This window comes from Pararge aegeria, chromosome 3 (assembly GCF_905163445.1).
Source record: "Pararge aegeria chromosome 3, ilParAegt1.1, whole genome shotgun sequence".
Lineage (NCBI taxonomy): Eukaryota > Metazoa > Arthropoda > Insecta > Lepidoptera > Nymphalidae > Pararge > Pararge aegeria.
In genome coordinates, this window is record NC_053182.1 from 16,174,376 (window position 1) to 16,189,127 (window position 14,752).

Consider the following 14,752-nt stretch of genomic DNA (forward strand, 5'->3'; position numbering starts at 1 on the left):
TACGCATTTTATCCTGGAAAATCCCGAAAATAGCTACTAAACATTAAATTTCAATAATATTAAGTCCTTAAAGTAGAAAATATAGATTCTGAACCTCATCCTCATCATCGTTATAATTAACTCAACCGATAGACGTCCACTGCTAGAGAAAGGCCTTTTGAAGCGAGTAGGTGCTTCTAGCGGTTGATGCATACTTTTGATCCACTACAAGTTTTAACGACTATTACTACAAGTTAATGATAATAACCGGGACTAATAGCTTAACGTGCTCTCCGTGGCACGGGGGCAGACACCGCCAATTTTCTAACTAAAAAAAAATTTTGGCTAAAAAACACAATACCTTATATAATTTTTGGCCCGACCCAAAATTCGAACTCGTCCTAAGTTCGTGATCATTAACGTGGCAGTCCGTCGTGTTATTAAGTATTGTGCCGAGGCAAATGTGCGCTTGGTGTGTCTTATACCTTTAAATATGTGGTTTCGGTTATGCGTAATAGGAATTAAACGGACGTGACATGTCAAAGTAGCAGACCGGCTGCAGGAAATTCCACATAAATGTATATAATTAACTTGCAATGAATACTTTATCATTGGTTTTAATACTATACGTAAAAGTTTGTTTGATATCATGCCAATCTCAGTGTATAAAATTTAAAAGCTGCAGTGAATGTATTACCAGCACGGATGAGATATGTGTTTGGTGTTCAGCGGTAAGCAAAATATTTAATTTTAAATAGTATTAAGAATAGAATAGAATAGAAAAACTTTATTGCAACACAACACAATAGGAAAAATACAAGGCAAACAGTAATAGTACTTAGTGCTAGGTAAGACGGTTTTATACGTCTGATAATTTTAACAAACAATCTTTCTTCCGCTCTTCTACAAAAATGGCTGTTTTTGTAGAATAGCGGAAGTAACCTTAACCGCGTTCGCGTCGCCTGCTTGCGCTATTACTTAGCCGGCTCGACAGTAGTCGAGTAAACGACGTAAAATTTATTCTTTGTACTTACGTTACGGTTAATGAGATAAAGTCACACACGGTATTAATCAAGAATTCCTAAATATTTTCAAATGACAATGTTAAATGGTGATAACAAAAAGGCCACCCGGCCAAGATTGTTGTGGGCTTCTTCTTAGACCAGGGCGTGTTTGGAACCCTCGTAGCTTTACTGCTACTATTTACATTTGTATGTAACAAACGTATTAAAGGTGCCAGTTACGTGCGTACTTGAATAAAGAAATATTTGACTTTGACTTCGAAACTTTGGAACCATTCAGGCACCGAACAAAGTGATAATTAAATAAAATTTATTATATATTTATTATAAAGTAGTTATGCATTGAACGTTTTTACCACTAGATCCTAATCAAAAACTAAATCTAAGATAAGCATCAGCTGCTGCATGATTAGAAAAAAAAAGGTGGTCGATAATAAAATTGATTTCCAACTTATTCAAATTTTCAGAAAGATCATATCGGTCATAGATGTCATTCAGAAAGTGTAGTAGACTGGTGTAAGGAGCCTGTATATGATCCTAAGGGATACGTTATATCTGTATTAAGTGAGCCCTTTAACGATGGAAAGGAAGACGCACGAGTAGTACAGCTGATGCCACAAGAAATGAAAATTAAAGCTCGGATTAATGTTCCTTTCAAATTTGATATGTATTACAAGCCAGCGAAAGATTATCCTCTGGATGTCTACTTTTTATTTGATTCATCGGTCACAATGAAAGCTTATATAGATATTCTTCAAAAACAAGGCACAGAGATCTATGAGGGACTGACAAATATTACCAACAACGTCCAATTAGGTGTTGGCAGTTTTATCGAGAAGCCCAGTTTACCTTTTGTTTCGTATGTATATAATTTGTTATATAGTTTTAAGAGAACTGTTATATTTATAAATAATTCAGCTTTTATTCACCCTCTAAGTTATATGGAACGACTCATAAACGGGTTAAAGAAGAAGAAACACTTTACTGCGCGTATAAAACACAGGAAAAGAAACAGTAAGGTAAACTGTAACTTTCTAATGAATAGTGGACAGAATCATCATTCGACGCTTCATTACGGCCGCTATATAGCGGCAACGAAAGTATAAAAAAAAGAGTAAAAAAAAAATCCGGGTCCAGTATAATTTGACGAATCTGATCACCGTATAATCAATCGAAATACCCTATCTTCATACTCGTATTAGGGACCTGTATCGTGTCAGAGCGTCCGTGTCGGGATCACGTATCATGACTGCATATCATACCCGGACTGCCGTAGCCTGCATCGAATTTTTCATTATTAAACATCAGTTTTGTTTTGTCCACGTTCATCTTGAGGCCTACTCATCTAGAAGAATAGCTAAGGCTACACAGCATTTGTTCAAGATCCTGCAGCGACTATGCCAATAACCCAATGTCGTCTGCAAATCGCAAGTGTGAGATGTATTCGCCATTTATGTTAACACCTCGACCTATGCAATCCAGTACCTTGAATATATCCTCGAGGGCAGACTTAAAAAGTTTCGGGGAAGTAACGTCTCACTGTCTCACTGTCTCACTGTCTCACTCCTCTTCGAATGGGGATTGGTTGTGTTTGATGTTCTTGGAAGCCACTAGGCTATCAACGCTTCAGAATTACAGTAAAACGATCAATCTATCGATCCACCAATAGTAACCAATTGTCCACTGGGCCAGCGTGGTTGACTACGGCCTCTCCCCCTCTCCGGCCTCTACCCCTTCTCATTCTGGGAGGAGACCCAAGCCCTGTAGTGGGCCGGTAATGTAGTTATATGATGATGATGATGTTGATGATCAATCTATAAAAGGTTAAAGTATTTCAATTTGTGAGTATAAATAAACTTTCATTTCCAGCATCCCAACACAGACATCGCACGCTTTTAAGAACTACTTGAAGTTAACCAACAAAACGGAATTATTCAAAAAAGCTTTGCTTGAAGTTGAGATCGGTTCTAACAATGACATTCCCGAAGCAACTTTAGATGCTTTGATGCAAGCTATGGTCTGTGAAAATCACATTGGGTGGAGAAATGGATCCCATCGCATTATACTTGTTGGTACTGATGCTAATTACCACTCCGCGTACGATGGTAAATTTGTTGGTGCAATAATACCCCACGATATGAAGTGCCATTTGGATAATAATATTTATGACAAAGACTCCCTTAAATTTGACTATCCATCCGTAAGTCAGATCAATAAAATAGCATCGGACGGAAAAATAATGATTATATTCACCGTACCATTACCGTGGAAAGGAGATTACGTGGCTCTTACAGAAAAAATTAATAACGCTAAATATGTTCATTTATCAGAGGAAAACGAAGTAGTTAATATGGTAATAAATGAAAATCAGGTGAGTAAACAAAATAATATGTATTTGTTACTTTGCACATAAGTATTTATTTATTTATTAAGAGCACTAAAACAAACAAATAGTGTGCATATAACACGTTTAAATATACTTACAAGCACTAATATGCACGTCTATTACAAGTGCACATAACATTTGCAAAGCGTCATGTTAATAAACAAAAAATAACACAGTTGACAAAAAATACAAAATGATAGGTATAATACCTTTAACGTTGTAATTTTCTTCAGAAGTATGCCTTCATAAGTAACTGATTATTATAATATAGTTATCATAGTTTCATACATAGGTACGCTATACTACTTATAAATGCGAAAGGGTGTTTTATTATTTGTTTGTTTGTCCGTACTTTATGCCCCAACTAGGCAGACAATCGACCTGAGTTTTGGAATAGAATATGTTGAAAGCATGAAGAGTAACATAGGCTACTTTTTATTCGAGAAAAACGAACGGTTCCCACGGGATTTGTAAAAGATCGTAATAAAAGAAGACGAAGAAGCCGGCAAATGCTAGTGAACATTATTTAAAATAAAAGGACACTTGCCAGATGTATATGGAGCCTGGGAGGCCTCCTTGTGCAGTGCTTTAGTTAAATTATGAAATTAAATTGAGGGTTTCGAATGGCGTACTTTCTATCTCGTTTAACAATCTATTAATGTTACCGATGCACCGATCTTGGTGAAATTTTGCTCAGATATTTTGCATTCTGAAGACGGGCATAGGTTATGTTTTTCCTGCAGGGCTAGCACGGGTGGGAGATACAAAATTATATCCCTAGCTAAATCACTGGAACATGGAATAGGAGAAGTTTAACCCCGTTTATTAATACACATATATTATTTGGATATTATTTCCACTTGTGCGCCAGTGCTCTGAGAGTTTATAAAGCACTGGGAGAAGATAAATTTATATTCTTTCCCCGGGGATATAATTGTCTCCAGCCCATGCTAGCCGTGCTGGGGGATTAAAAATAACGCAAGAAGCGCAGACAAAGTAGTTGGCAACAGCTAGCTATATATCTATACTTATAACTATGTAACGGGTAGAATTCTCCACAGATTAGAAAAAATATTATTGGAGGGCACTCTTTAACCCATACTGAGCCCAAAACTGTATTTTTTTCATTCGTATCTTTCTGACTGTCTCTATCTGGGCCGCGCGTCACGCTGAAACTACTGAATGAATTGAGGCCACCAGAACCAGAGCGGCCCAAACCACAATTTGTGATATATTAGTTGACCACGGCAATGCTCCTTTTCAAACCCTTAAGTTCATAGCCAGAGTGGCTCAAAGGTAATTTCAGTAAACAATCATAGATGGCGTTAAAAAAATTGTTCTGGCATTTTGATTCTTAAATGAATATTAATAGAGCATAGTGGCCCAGATCACTTGAGTCACTATAGTATCTGCCGCCATTACGGCTCATGTGACATGGGCCACTCTGGTCTTTGGTACTTACGTGTAAACATTTTTGGTGTTGTGGGTACAAAACTGGTGTTTTTACGCAATAAGTGTGTATAGATTAGTTATTAATCTACGTGAACGTGCGGAAAGGTGTTGGCGGTACAGCAATAAGCTTAAGAGGTAAGAATACCTGTTATTAGTCAGATATTTTCTTGTTTTTTCGATGTCAATAAATTGTAACCTACAAATTAACTTAATTTTTACTATTTTTGTTTCGAACAGATCTAGCAGGAGCTACAATGATTGAAACTGAGAATGAAGCTGCTGAAAACATTGAGGATGACATACTAGGTAATTCTTAGTTTTAAATGTTGAGTTTTCGTTAGGTTATTATTTAATTTGTTACTGTATTTTCATTGACTATTTTTGTTTGGGCCAGACCCAGCAGAAGCTACAATGAGTGCAACTGAGAATGAAGCTACTGACAACATTGAAGGTGACTTACGTGGTAAGCTTACGTTTTTAGAGTTCCGTAATAAAACAATGTGGGATTTTTTTTTCGCGTATTAGACTATTGAAGGAGGCGTTCTTGGATAGATCTTTTGAAAAAAATTGAGGGTGCTTATGAGAAGTTTTAATGTTAAGTTTTCGTCATGTATGTAGGTTGTTACTTACTTTTCTGATTTTTATATATTTTAGCTATTAATTTACGCTATAATAATTAGTTAATAATTTTATTTTTGCAGATATATTTGGATTGAGTCCGGTGGAGCCCTATGAGGATTCGGGTTCTGAGTATGTCCCAGAACAACGTAGCAGGAGCTCATCGAGGAGTTTACAAGACATTCTTGGGGACTCGTCTACTGAAAACAATGAAGAGGGTCAGCCATCTTTTTCAACAAACAAAGATACAAGGAAGCGTATGCGCAAAGAAAGTTTATGGAAAAAGAATGTGAGAAAAAATAAACGAGCTAGAGGTGAGGCATACGTAAATACAAAAGGCGTTCTCATTCCTGCTAAACAAATAGATACAGGTCTTCAATGCACCTGTAATCAAAAATGCCATGACAAAATTGTACATGACAGACAAAAACAACTTTTTTCAAAGTTTTATGCCCTAGCAAATTTTGATTTGCAAAGTGCATACCTATATTCACTCATACATGTCGTGATAAAAGCAAGGTCTTATGTGAGAGTTAGAGATACCACATCGGATCGGGTAGCTGGAAACGTCACATCGAAGCCCAAGGAATTTTCTCGATTGTATCACTTACCAGAGGCGAATGGAAAACATATTCGTGTGTGTAAGTCATTTTTTAAGCAAGTTTTTAAAGTATCGGACGGACGCCTTACAAGGGTTCTGAAAAATAAGCCTCTTGGCGATCCCGCTCCCATTGATAAAAGAGGCCGGCACATTCCGTCGAATAAAACTCCAGAAACAAAAGTAAACGAAGTAAAGGATTTCATCAATACTTTTCCGAAATATGATTCTCACTACACAAGACACAAAAGTGAATCGAGACAGTACTTGCCTCCTCACTTAAATTTGTCAATAATGTACTCTGAATACAAAAGTAAGGTTGCAGGACCAGTTTCAAAATACATATTCGAAAAAATATTTAATGAAAATTTCAACCTCACATTTCATGCTCCAGTAACTGACTCATGTAAGCGATGTGACAATTTCAAAGTAAAAATTGACGCTTGCGATAACAACGAGCTTTCTAAAAAAAATGAGCTTACTATCGCCAAAGAACTTCATTTGCGAAAAGCAGAATCTGCGATGAAAAATTTAAAACTTGACATGCAAAATGCGAAGCAGGATAACGATACTACCGTTATAATCTTTGACTTAATGAAGACTCTCCCAACACCAGTAATTTCAACTGGTATTTGCTACTACAAGCGTCAGTTGTGGACCTACTGTTTAGGCATTCATAATGCTGGTACAGACGAAATGTTTATGTATGTCTGGGATGAATCGACAGCATCCAGGGGACCACAAGAAATAGGTTCATGCCTCCTAAAATTTATCAGAGAACATGTACACACAAAGAGGCTAATCATGTACTCTGACCAGTGTGGCGGGCAAAACCGCAACATAAAAGTTGCAGCGTTATGTATGCATATTGTTTCTAGTCCTCAATTTACAGTGGAAAATATAGACCACAAATTTACGGTCAGCGGACATTCTTTTTCATCTTGCGACCGGGCTTTTGGCTTGGTGGAAAAACAAAAGAAGTATTTCCCAGACATATACGTTCCCGAACATTGGAACAATGTGATATTAGCAGCAAGAAAAAAGAAACCTTTCAAAATTGTGGAAATGAAAGGAGATGACTTTATATCCACCAAAGCCTTGGAAACTAATATCACAAACAGGAAGATCGGCGTTGATCGAAGTAAAGTTGAATGGCTTAAAATACAGTGGCTTTTGTACAATAAAAGCCATCCATTCTCGATGTTCTTCAAATATTCCAACGAGCCAGAAGTTCTTTTCGCAGAGGTTAATTTCAGCAAGAGGTCATCCAAAGATACGTCAAACTTTGAACTCGAGATTTTATTTCCAGAGGGAAGAAAAATCAGCCATGAGAAAAAAAAAGACCTTCTATGCCTTTTGGAATATGTTCCACCTATCTATCACCCTTTCTATGAACAACTCAAAGTCTCCTCCAATGCGGGGAATGAACTAGATGGTGCAATTAGTGATTCTTCGACTGATTAACTGACTGGCTAATTTAATACTTTGTCATGTTATGCCTAAGATAGTCTTAAGTTGAAATAAAAACTATAATAAATTAATAATATATGAGTTTAAGATAAATCTAAAGTTTAATAAAAATTACACAGTAATAAAGGAGCTAGTTCTGAGTTTAATTTGTAGTATTTAAGTTGAAAAATGACAATTTGCATTTAAATTAATAAAAAAGGTGATAAGGTTCATACATATTGGCCTATTATTTATACACTGTTTATAAATATATTGTCAATGCTAAGTGCCATAGTGGCCTATCTGCAAAAAAAATTACAAATAACAAAAATACTGATTATTTTTACAGTTCATCTAAATTTTATCAATAACTAATATCATATTTTACAAATTTTGAATACAGTGTCTATGATTTTTTTTTTAATTACATCTACTTAAAATTTCACCTTAACTATTTTGGCACATATCCACATAATAGTAGCTTGTGTTTGGGTCACTCTGGTTCTGGTGGCCTCAATTCATACGCGATTTGAGGTCATACTACGAGGTTGGACATAGGATACTTTAAAACCGAAATTCAACTCAGTTCCTTTGGGAGAGGGGATGAAAGTGTTTGACGATTTTACACCATAACTCCGACAAATTATAACCTATTTAAATAATTATTTTTGTACTATAGAGGTTATAATGTGTTAATTTTGCCCAAACTTTGTGTGGATCTGATGAGTGTGATTGGAGATAGAGGACAGAACTCCTCAGCGGACAACAGCGAACCCCTTATTTAAGGCTTAGCGATACTGAATAAGTACTTTAAATTTTTTTAGAACTAAAACTAAATTGAATGCCACATCAAAAAACAAAATCAAACGCAGGCGAAGTCGCGCAACAGCTAGTAGGCACTAAAATCACTTTATGACCAATATGAGCGGAGCATCAATAAAAATGTTGCAATTATAGAAAAAGTATTCCTTTAAAGAGCAATGTGAATGACGGAATTGTTCCTCTTTTTATATTTATTTAATATTATGTCCATCATTTAATACGCGAACGAAGTCACTGGGGATCGTTTATAATTTTATAATATGGATGTTACTCGTAAGACACTGTGGAAGTCTATTTACACGGGTTTATTTTTTTAAATATTTTTTTTTGTTTATATAGAAACTTGTCAGCAGTGTACAAATATATGCGACGACGGAACCCTCTATTAGCTTAACATTTGAACCGGACTGTACTCTTAAAGACAAATGTTTGTATAACCACAAGCCATTGCAAGTTATTGGCACACTAATTCTCAAATCACTTCCTGAGAGTGGCAAAAGTGAATATAAGGTTAAAATTGGACCGGTCTCGATAGCTGAAAAATTAACGTTACACGTAGAAGCAATAGCCCAATGTGATTGTGAGAAGCCAGATCAGGGTGAGAAGGATTCCGATTTATGCAGTAACGCTGGGACATACCAATGTGGCATTTGTCTCTGCAACAAAAATAGGTAACTGGTTTGCTAAAATATAATGGTAATGTAACAACAACATTTATAACTTAACAATACTAACCTATGTACTAAAATAAAACGAAATAATATCTAAAACGTCTTCGGAAGAACCGCAGCGAGGCATAGTGCCCAAGATACTGGCAGCAGTTGCGTATATAGAGGGTATGCACAGGCTATGCAGATGATATAATATGAAGAAAATCCAGAGTAAGAGTTATAATAAACTTAAGGATAGGCATTGTAAGAGTTATAAAAAGCCTACCCTTAAGTATTTATAACTCGTACAGGGAATTTTCTTCATTTTATATCGTCTGCATACCCTCTATGCACGCCACTGGCTGGCAGCATTGCCTCTTCGAATGGCCGAACTAATTGCTCAGCCAAGGTAACTGCCAGCCCTGGGATCACCGGTAAGCTCATTTATTCACTCTTTTTGACAGTCCTTTAAAAAGAGCTCGAGCCCACGGCCCCCACGTCTCTACTCCAAAAGTAAAAAAATGGAACCGCTAAGCAGCAGACGTAGACATCATTGATGAAATCACCTAAATGTTTGATGCAGCTAACCAAACGAGCTACTTTCCCTACCTACAAGGAACGAGCGGTCAGGTCTCTTGCCGTCGCCCCGCGCAAAATCAATTGGATCTTATACCGCGTGAGTGGTAGCAAGAGAGCTACGGAGGACCAGTGGCGTGCACTTCATATATGCGCAAAAGCATCGCCTACGCTAATTTTTTTAGTCGAAGTATGAATGAAATTATTTCCTACCGAACGAATTAGTGAATGATCTTAAACGTATTACGATTGCATTTAAAATTAAATCATAAGCATGTACAATCTAGATTAAATGGACCGAAATAGTAAAATTTTGAGAAAAAAGAAATTGCCGAGACCCCCCCTCTCACCAACGTAAGAATTAGATGAAATTTGACTCGACCCCTCCCCCCCTTAAAAAAATCTCACGTATTTCATAAACGAAACCTGATTTTTTTTTACGTTATCTGTGTATGTATGTAACGGAATCTTTGGACATGATTTTCACCCCCTTCAAATAGGCATAGCCAAGTATATATCTAGTTGAAATTTAGCATAAATAACATAAGCTGATGGCAATGCAATGAGTTGGTTCAGTATTTAATAACTTTTCAGATACGGAGATATTTGTAATTTTACCGGAACTTGTGTAAATGATCCAGAAAAATGTAAAGCAAATTCTAATGATCCAAAGCCTTGCAGTAATCGCGGCATCTGCAGGTAACAATCTGTATTTTTTATGTCTGCTGTGTTTTTAGTGCAGTTTGATACCAGTCACTTACTTCGCATCGCTTAAAACCGTTTTATATGACACTTGGATTCCCAAAATGGTAATAAGCTCAGGGGGCTAAGAGATACCCTTGGCATACTCAGTAAAATATATACATAAAATACAGGTAAAAATTTAATTTATACATAATTTATAATTCTTTTAAAATTATCAAAAGATTTTACTTTATAACTAAGAAAGTAAAATCAATTTTCGTAAAAGGTAACTTTGACATTGTTTTTTGATGGATAAAATGTTTTACTTTATCGTACAAAGCTGATAAAAAGCGCAATCATTTATTCAGAAATACGGTCTAGAATAACATATATTTTTTCTACCGTATTATTCATAGAAAATTAAAGATATTTTACCCCCATTTACAAGCAGTCATCACCTTAAAGAAAGAAAATACATTTATTTATGTTAAGTGTTACAAACAGTTATACTTCTTATAATAACAACATAGTAACAATGTCTGTTTGTAACACCAGACAGAAAGGGTGTACAGCTCAGAATTTGCCATGCATTTTAGTTAAATGTATGCCGCTGATTTTCAGCTGAGACGCGAGTGACGATACGGCAAACTAAAAAGATAAATAAAAATAATGAAATAAATAAATAAAGTGAAACATAAAATAATAAAAAATCAGAAACGTGTACTGTCAATTACATAAGAAATAAATAAAATGTTGCCATTATATAATTAGTGTTAATATAGTGTAATAATATAGAGAATTCTGTGATTTTAGGTGTGACAAGTGCGAATGTCCCGTGGGATTTTCTGGCAATTTCTGTGAATTTGACGACAATTCGTGTAAACGGCCTGGCGGTATGCTCTGTTCAGGGAATGGGAGGTGTGAATTTGGCATGTGCCAATGCAATGAGGGCTGGAGCCCTGATGACTGCCGCTGCCCTATCAGTAACATCAGCTGCATAGCACCCCACTCTAAAGAGGTCACTATTCTGTTAATTTTTATCTTATGGCTATATTCTCCCCCCCCCCCCCTTTTGTGGAGAGATCCGTCCCATTTAGTGGGCCGGTAATGGGTTGATATGATGATAATGCCAGGCCAAAAACTAGAGTTACCTATATACATTAAATTAAGAAAAGACAGAATCCTCCTTCATCCATTATTGTATGCAGTGTATTATGTCCAAAATTTGTTGATAAAGAAGCGGTGGCAGCCCAGTGGGTAGGACTTCGAGTTCACTATCGAGGGGGTAGAGTTCGAATCCCAGCACGTACCTCTAACTTTGCTTAGTGCGTTTTAAGCAATTAAAATATCACTTGCTTCAACGTTGAAGGAAAAGATCGTGAGGAAACCACCATGCCTGAGAGCTCTTCATAATGTTCTCGAAGGTGTGTGGAGTCCACCGATCCGCACTGGACCAGCGTGGTGGACTAAGGCCTTAAACCCTTCTCATTGTGACAAGAGACCCGTGCCCTGTAGTGGGCCGGTAATGGGTTGATATGAAGTCGATGATGATGATGAATGTTGCTTGATTTCCAACGGGCGGAGGATGTTCAACAACTCAAACAAATCTTAAGAGTTGGATTACCGTACAATATAACCTAGGACCTTGGACTTCTCCACTTAATGACATAATATAAGTGCTACGGCGAATGTTGTAAAAGAATAGCTAACATTCTAACACAATAAAAGTAATCCCTACTAATCCCTATCCCTACTAATCCCCACTAATCCCTACTAATATTATAAATGTTAATGTAAGTTTGTTTGTTACGCTTTCACGCAGAAACTACTTAACCGATCCTCATGAAACTTTGTACACATATTCTTGGAAGTGTATAGAAGTCGTAGTGTAAGAAGTAGCATACTTTTTATCCCGACATTAAGCTCGGTTTCTTTGGAAGAGGGGATGAATGATAACTCCGATAAATTATAACCGATTTAAATAATTATTTTTGTACTATAGAGGTTATAATGTGTTTAATTTTGCTCAAACTTTGTGTAGATCTGATGAATGCGGTTGGCGATAGAGGACAGAACTCCACGGACAGCAGCAAACGCCTCATTTAAGGCTTAGCGATACTGAATACTTTATTTTTTTTAGATCTACAGCAAAATTGAATGCCAAATAGAAAAACAAAATCAAACGCAAACGAAGTCGCGGGCAACAGCTAGTAATATATATTTTTATATATATACATAAATACACGTCCAGTATTAACATATTTATAGTGCCTCCTTACACGATTTCACTGTCTCCAGCCCATGCTAGACATGCTGCAGTGGACTGGTATATATTGATGGTGATAATAATTACAGCTATGTTCCGGACAAGGAGACTGCGTTTGCGGCCGGTGTGTATGCAATTCAACAAACACCGGCGTATATTGCGTCGGTTTATACTGTGACGAGTGCGTGGAATCCATCCCGGAGCGATGCCTGGAGTTAGAGGACTATGCGTATTGTAACTTGAAAAATAACAAGACGGTCTGCGATGAAAAATATAACTTCACAGACACTGACGCCATTCTTGTTAACAAGACAGCAATATATTCGGATATATATTACATGGCAAAGATGTGGTGCAGGAAAATACTAGAAGACGGACAGATACTTGTGTTCAGATATCATTATCCACAATCAGGGACTAATAGCACTTTGCGTTTGATAATTCAAGATGAGCTGGATGTTACACCCGCCGATGATGTGTGGGGTAAGCAGCTTAGCATTCATTCTCTACGCTTACGTCCATGCCCCGTAGTCCAAATTTAAATATGTTTCATTCATATCCTAGACCACATAATTAGTTAGAAATCGTGTACACCGCTAATATTGAAACATCTAAAAACCACTGCACTTTAAAAGTTCTTCTCGAACAGGCGTTTAGTCATCATTCCATTACGCAGTTTTTAGCAATTTTTTTACATCTAATGTTCTAAACGTTTACCATAAAATGGGGAAAATGGGAATAATTTGTGAGCTAGCATCATTTCTCGGGTGTAAAGTGAGACGTGTGCAGAGCGTTTTCACGGTTTTTGAACACAATATACTGCATGCAATAATGGTTGTATGAGTGTTCTCTATGTTCTGTGATGGTGATAATTATTAAATAAAGCTAGGGGGGGCAAACGCGCACATGTCCAAGAAGAGCCCACAACAAACCTAGGTGGGGTTTTGTTTTCTTTTGTTATTTACCATCTCACAGTTAAATTAATAATTAGCAATGAAAATCCAAACTTAAAATTATCATAGGATTTTACTATAAGCAAGGTCTTATGTAAGCTTTGAACTAATTGACATACATTTCTATGATTTCACTCGGTAATTTGTTATACCTAAAATAATATAAAATTTCTCTTGAATGTATTTCTAATTCTATTAAGCCTAGCAAACTGCACCTCCCGTAGTCCCCTGAAAAGAATATGGGTATTTATTTTACCCGTGGTCACTGCGTGAAATACAATGCGGCCGAATTAAAGTTATCAAGTCACAATACAGACTTTCATTTACCTAGTCCGTTACAAATGTTTTTATTTTCTATGAATTACCTACTCATAAAACTTATAAGTACTAAGTACTAATATTAAAAATGCGAGAGTCTTAACGGAGTCCCCACGGGATGGATCACGGGGTAATGCTTCTTGATCGGCCTTTATATATGTTTTTTATTTTTCTTGTACAAAAGTACGTTTGGCACAACTAAGTGACACGCTGTCGAAAGAAAAATCTTATAATATCATCTGAAACGCATTTTCGTAATATTATTGCCAAACTAATGATGAGTATTATTTATTTCGCAGTTGTGGTTGGCAGTGTCATAGGGGCGGTGTTGTTAATAGGAATTTTGACATTAGTCGCTTGGAAAATCCTTGTTGACCTGCACGATAAAAGAGAATACGAAAAGTTCAAGAAGAGTACCACACACACAGATGGTCAATATGACGAATCATCGAACCCTCTGTACCAGTCGCCTGCCATGAGCTTTTCCAATCCAGCATATAACTGTGGTTAACTATTGAAAACTGTCAGCGGGGTTGGTAGAAAATTATTACGAAGATCATCAAGCAGGGCATAAAAACTGATTAAATAAGTTAAGTTGAGCTACATTCTGAGAATAAATCAATAAAGGTGCGTTGTAGCAAAAAAAAAGTGTATTTCTTCCAAAGATTCCCTTTATCCGGTTAATATTTTAGTACGGTTACTCATAAACAGAAACGGTCGGGTAACTCATAAGTTGTGGTACGATTTTGTCATTCATTTAATATCAAATAAAAACTATCTCCTTCTCTATCAAGTGCAGAAGAAAAGCGATGGTAGAAAAAGTGGATAATCTTTTGTTCATGTTTTGTAACCAAAATATACAAATAAAAAACTTTGCTGAGGGAACGAAATCTGTAAACGAAATAATGAGCGACCCAAGGAATTCTGTGATCGTCGACTGGGTTGAATGACCGCTTGTATTCAATATCGTTTTTAACGG

At 36.5% G+C, this 14,752-nt stretch overlaps 2 protein-coding genes across 3 annotated transcripts; both read left to right on the forward strand.

Annotated features, from left to right (window-relative positions):
- The first annotated feature begins 522 nt into the window (after window positions 1–522).
- Window positions 523–14,397, forward strand: LOC120636923 (integrin beta-PS-like). Its single transcript, XM_039908489.1, has 8 exons — window positions 523–710; window positions 1,469–1,860; window positions 2,871–3,372; window positions 8,666–8,997; window positions 10,147–10,251; window positions 11,050–11,254; window positions 12,592–12,985; window positions 14,073–14,397. Exons 1-8 carry the CDS (start codon window positions 576–578, stop codon window positions 14,282–14,284), a joined length of 2,277 nt encoding a protein of 758 aa, XP_039764423.1. The 5' UTR covers window positions 523–575; the 3' UTR covers window positions 14,285–14,397.
- LOC120636924 lies at window positions 4,572–8,013 on the forward strand. Of its 2 annotated transcripts, XM_039908490.1 has the most exons (3): window positions 4,572–5,145; window positions 5,234–5,302; window positions 5,541–8,013. In XM_039908490.1, exons 1-3 carry the CDS (start codon window positions 5,094–5,096, stop codon window positions 7,517–7,519), a joined length of 2,100 nt encoding a protein of 699 aa, XP_039764424.1. In that variant the 5' UTR covers window positions 4,572–5,093; the 3' UTR covers window positions 7,520–8,013. The 2 variants fall into 2 exon arrangements, with proteins under 2 accessions (XP_039764424.1, XP_039764425.1); XM_039908491.1 differs by lacking the exon at window positions 5,234–5,302.
- Window positions 14,398–14,752: the final 355 nt, after the last annotated feature.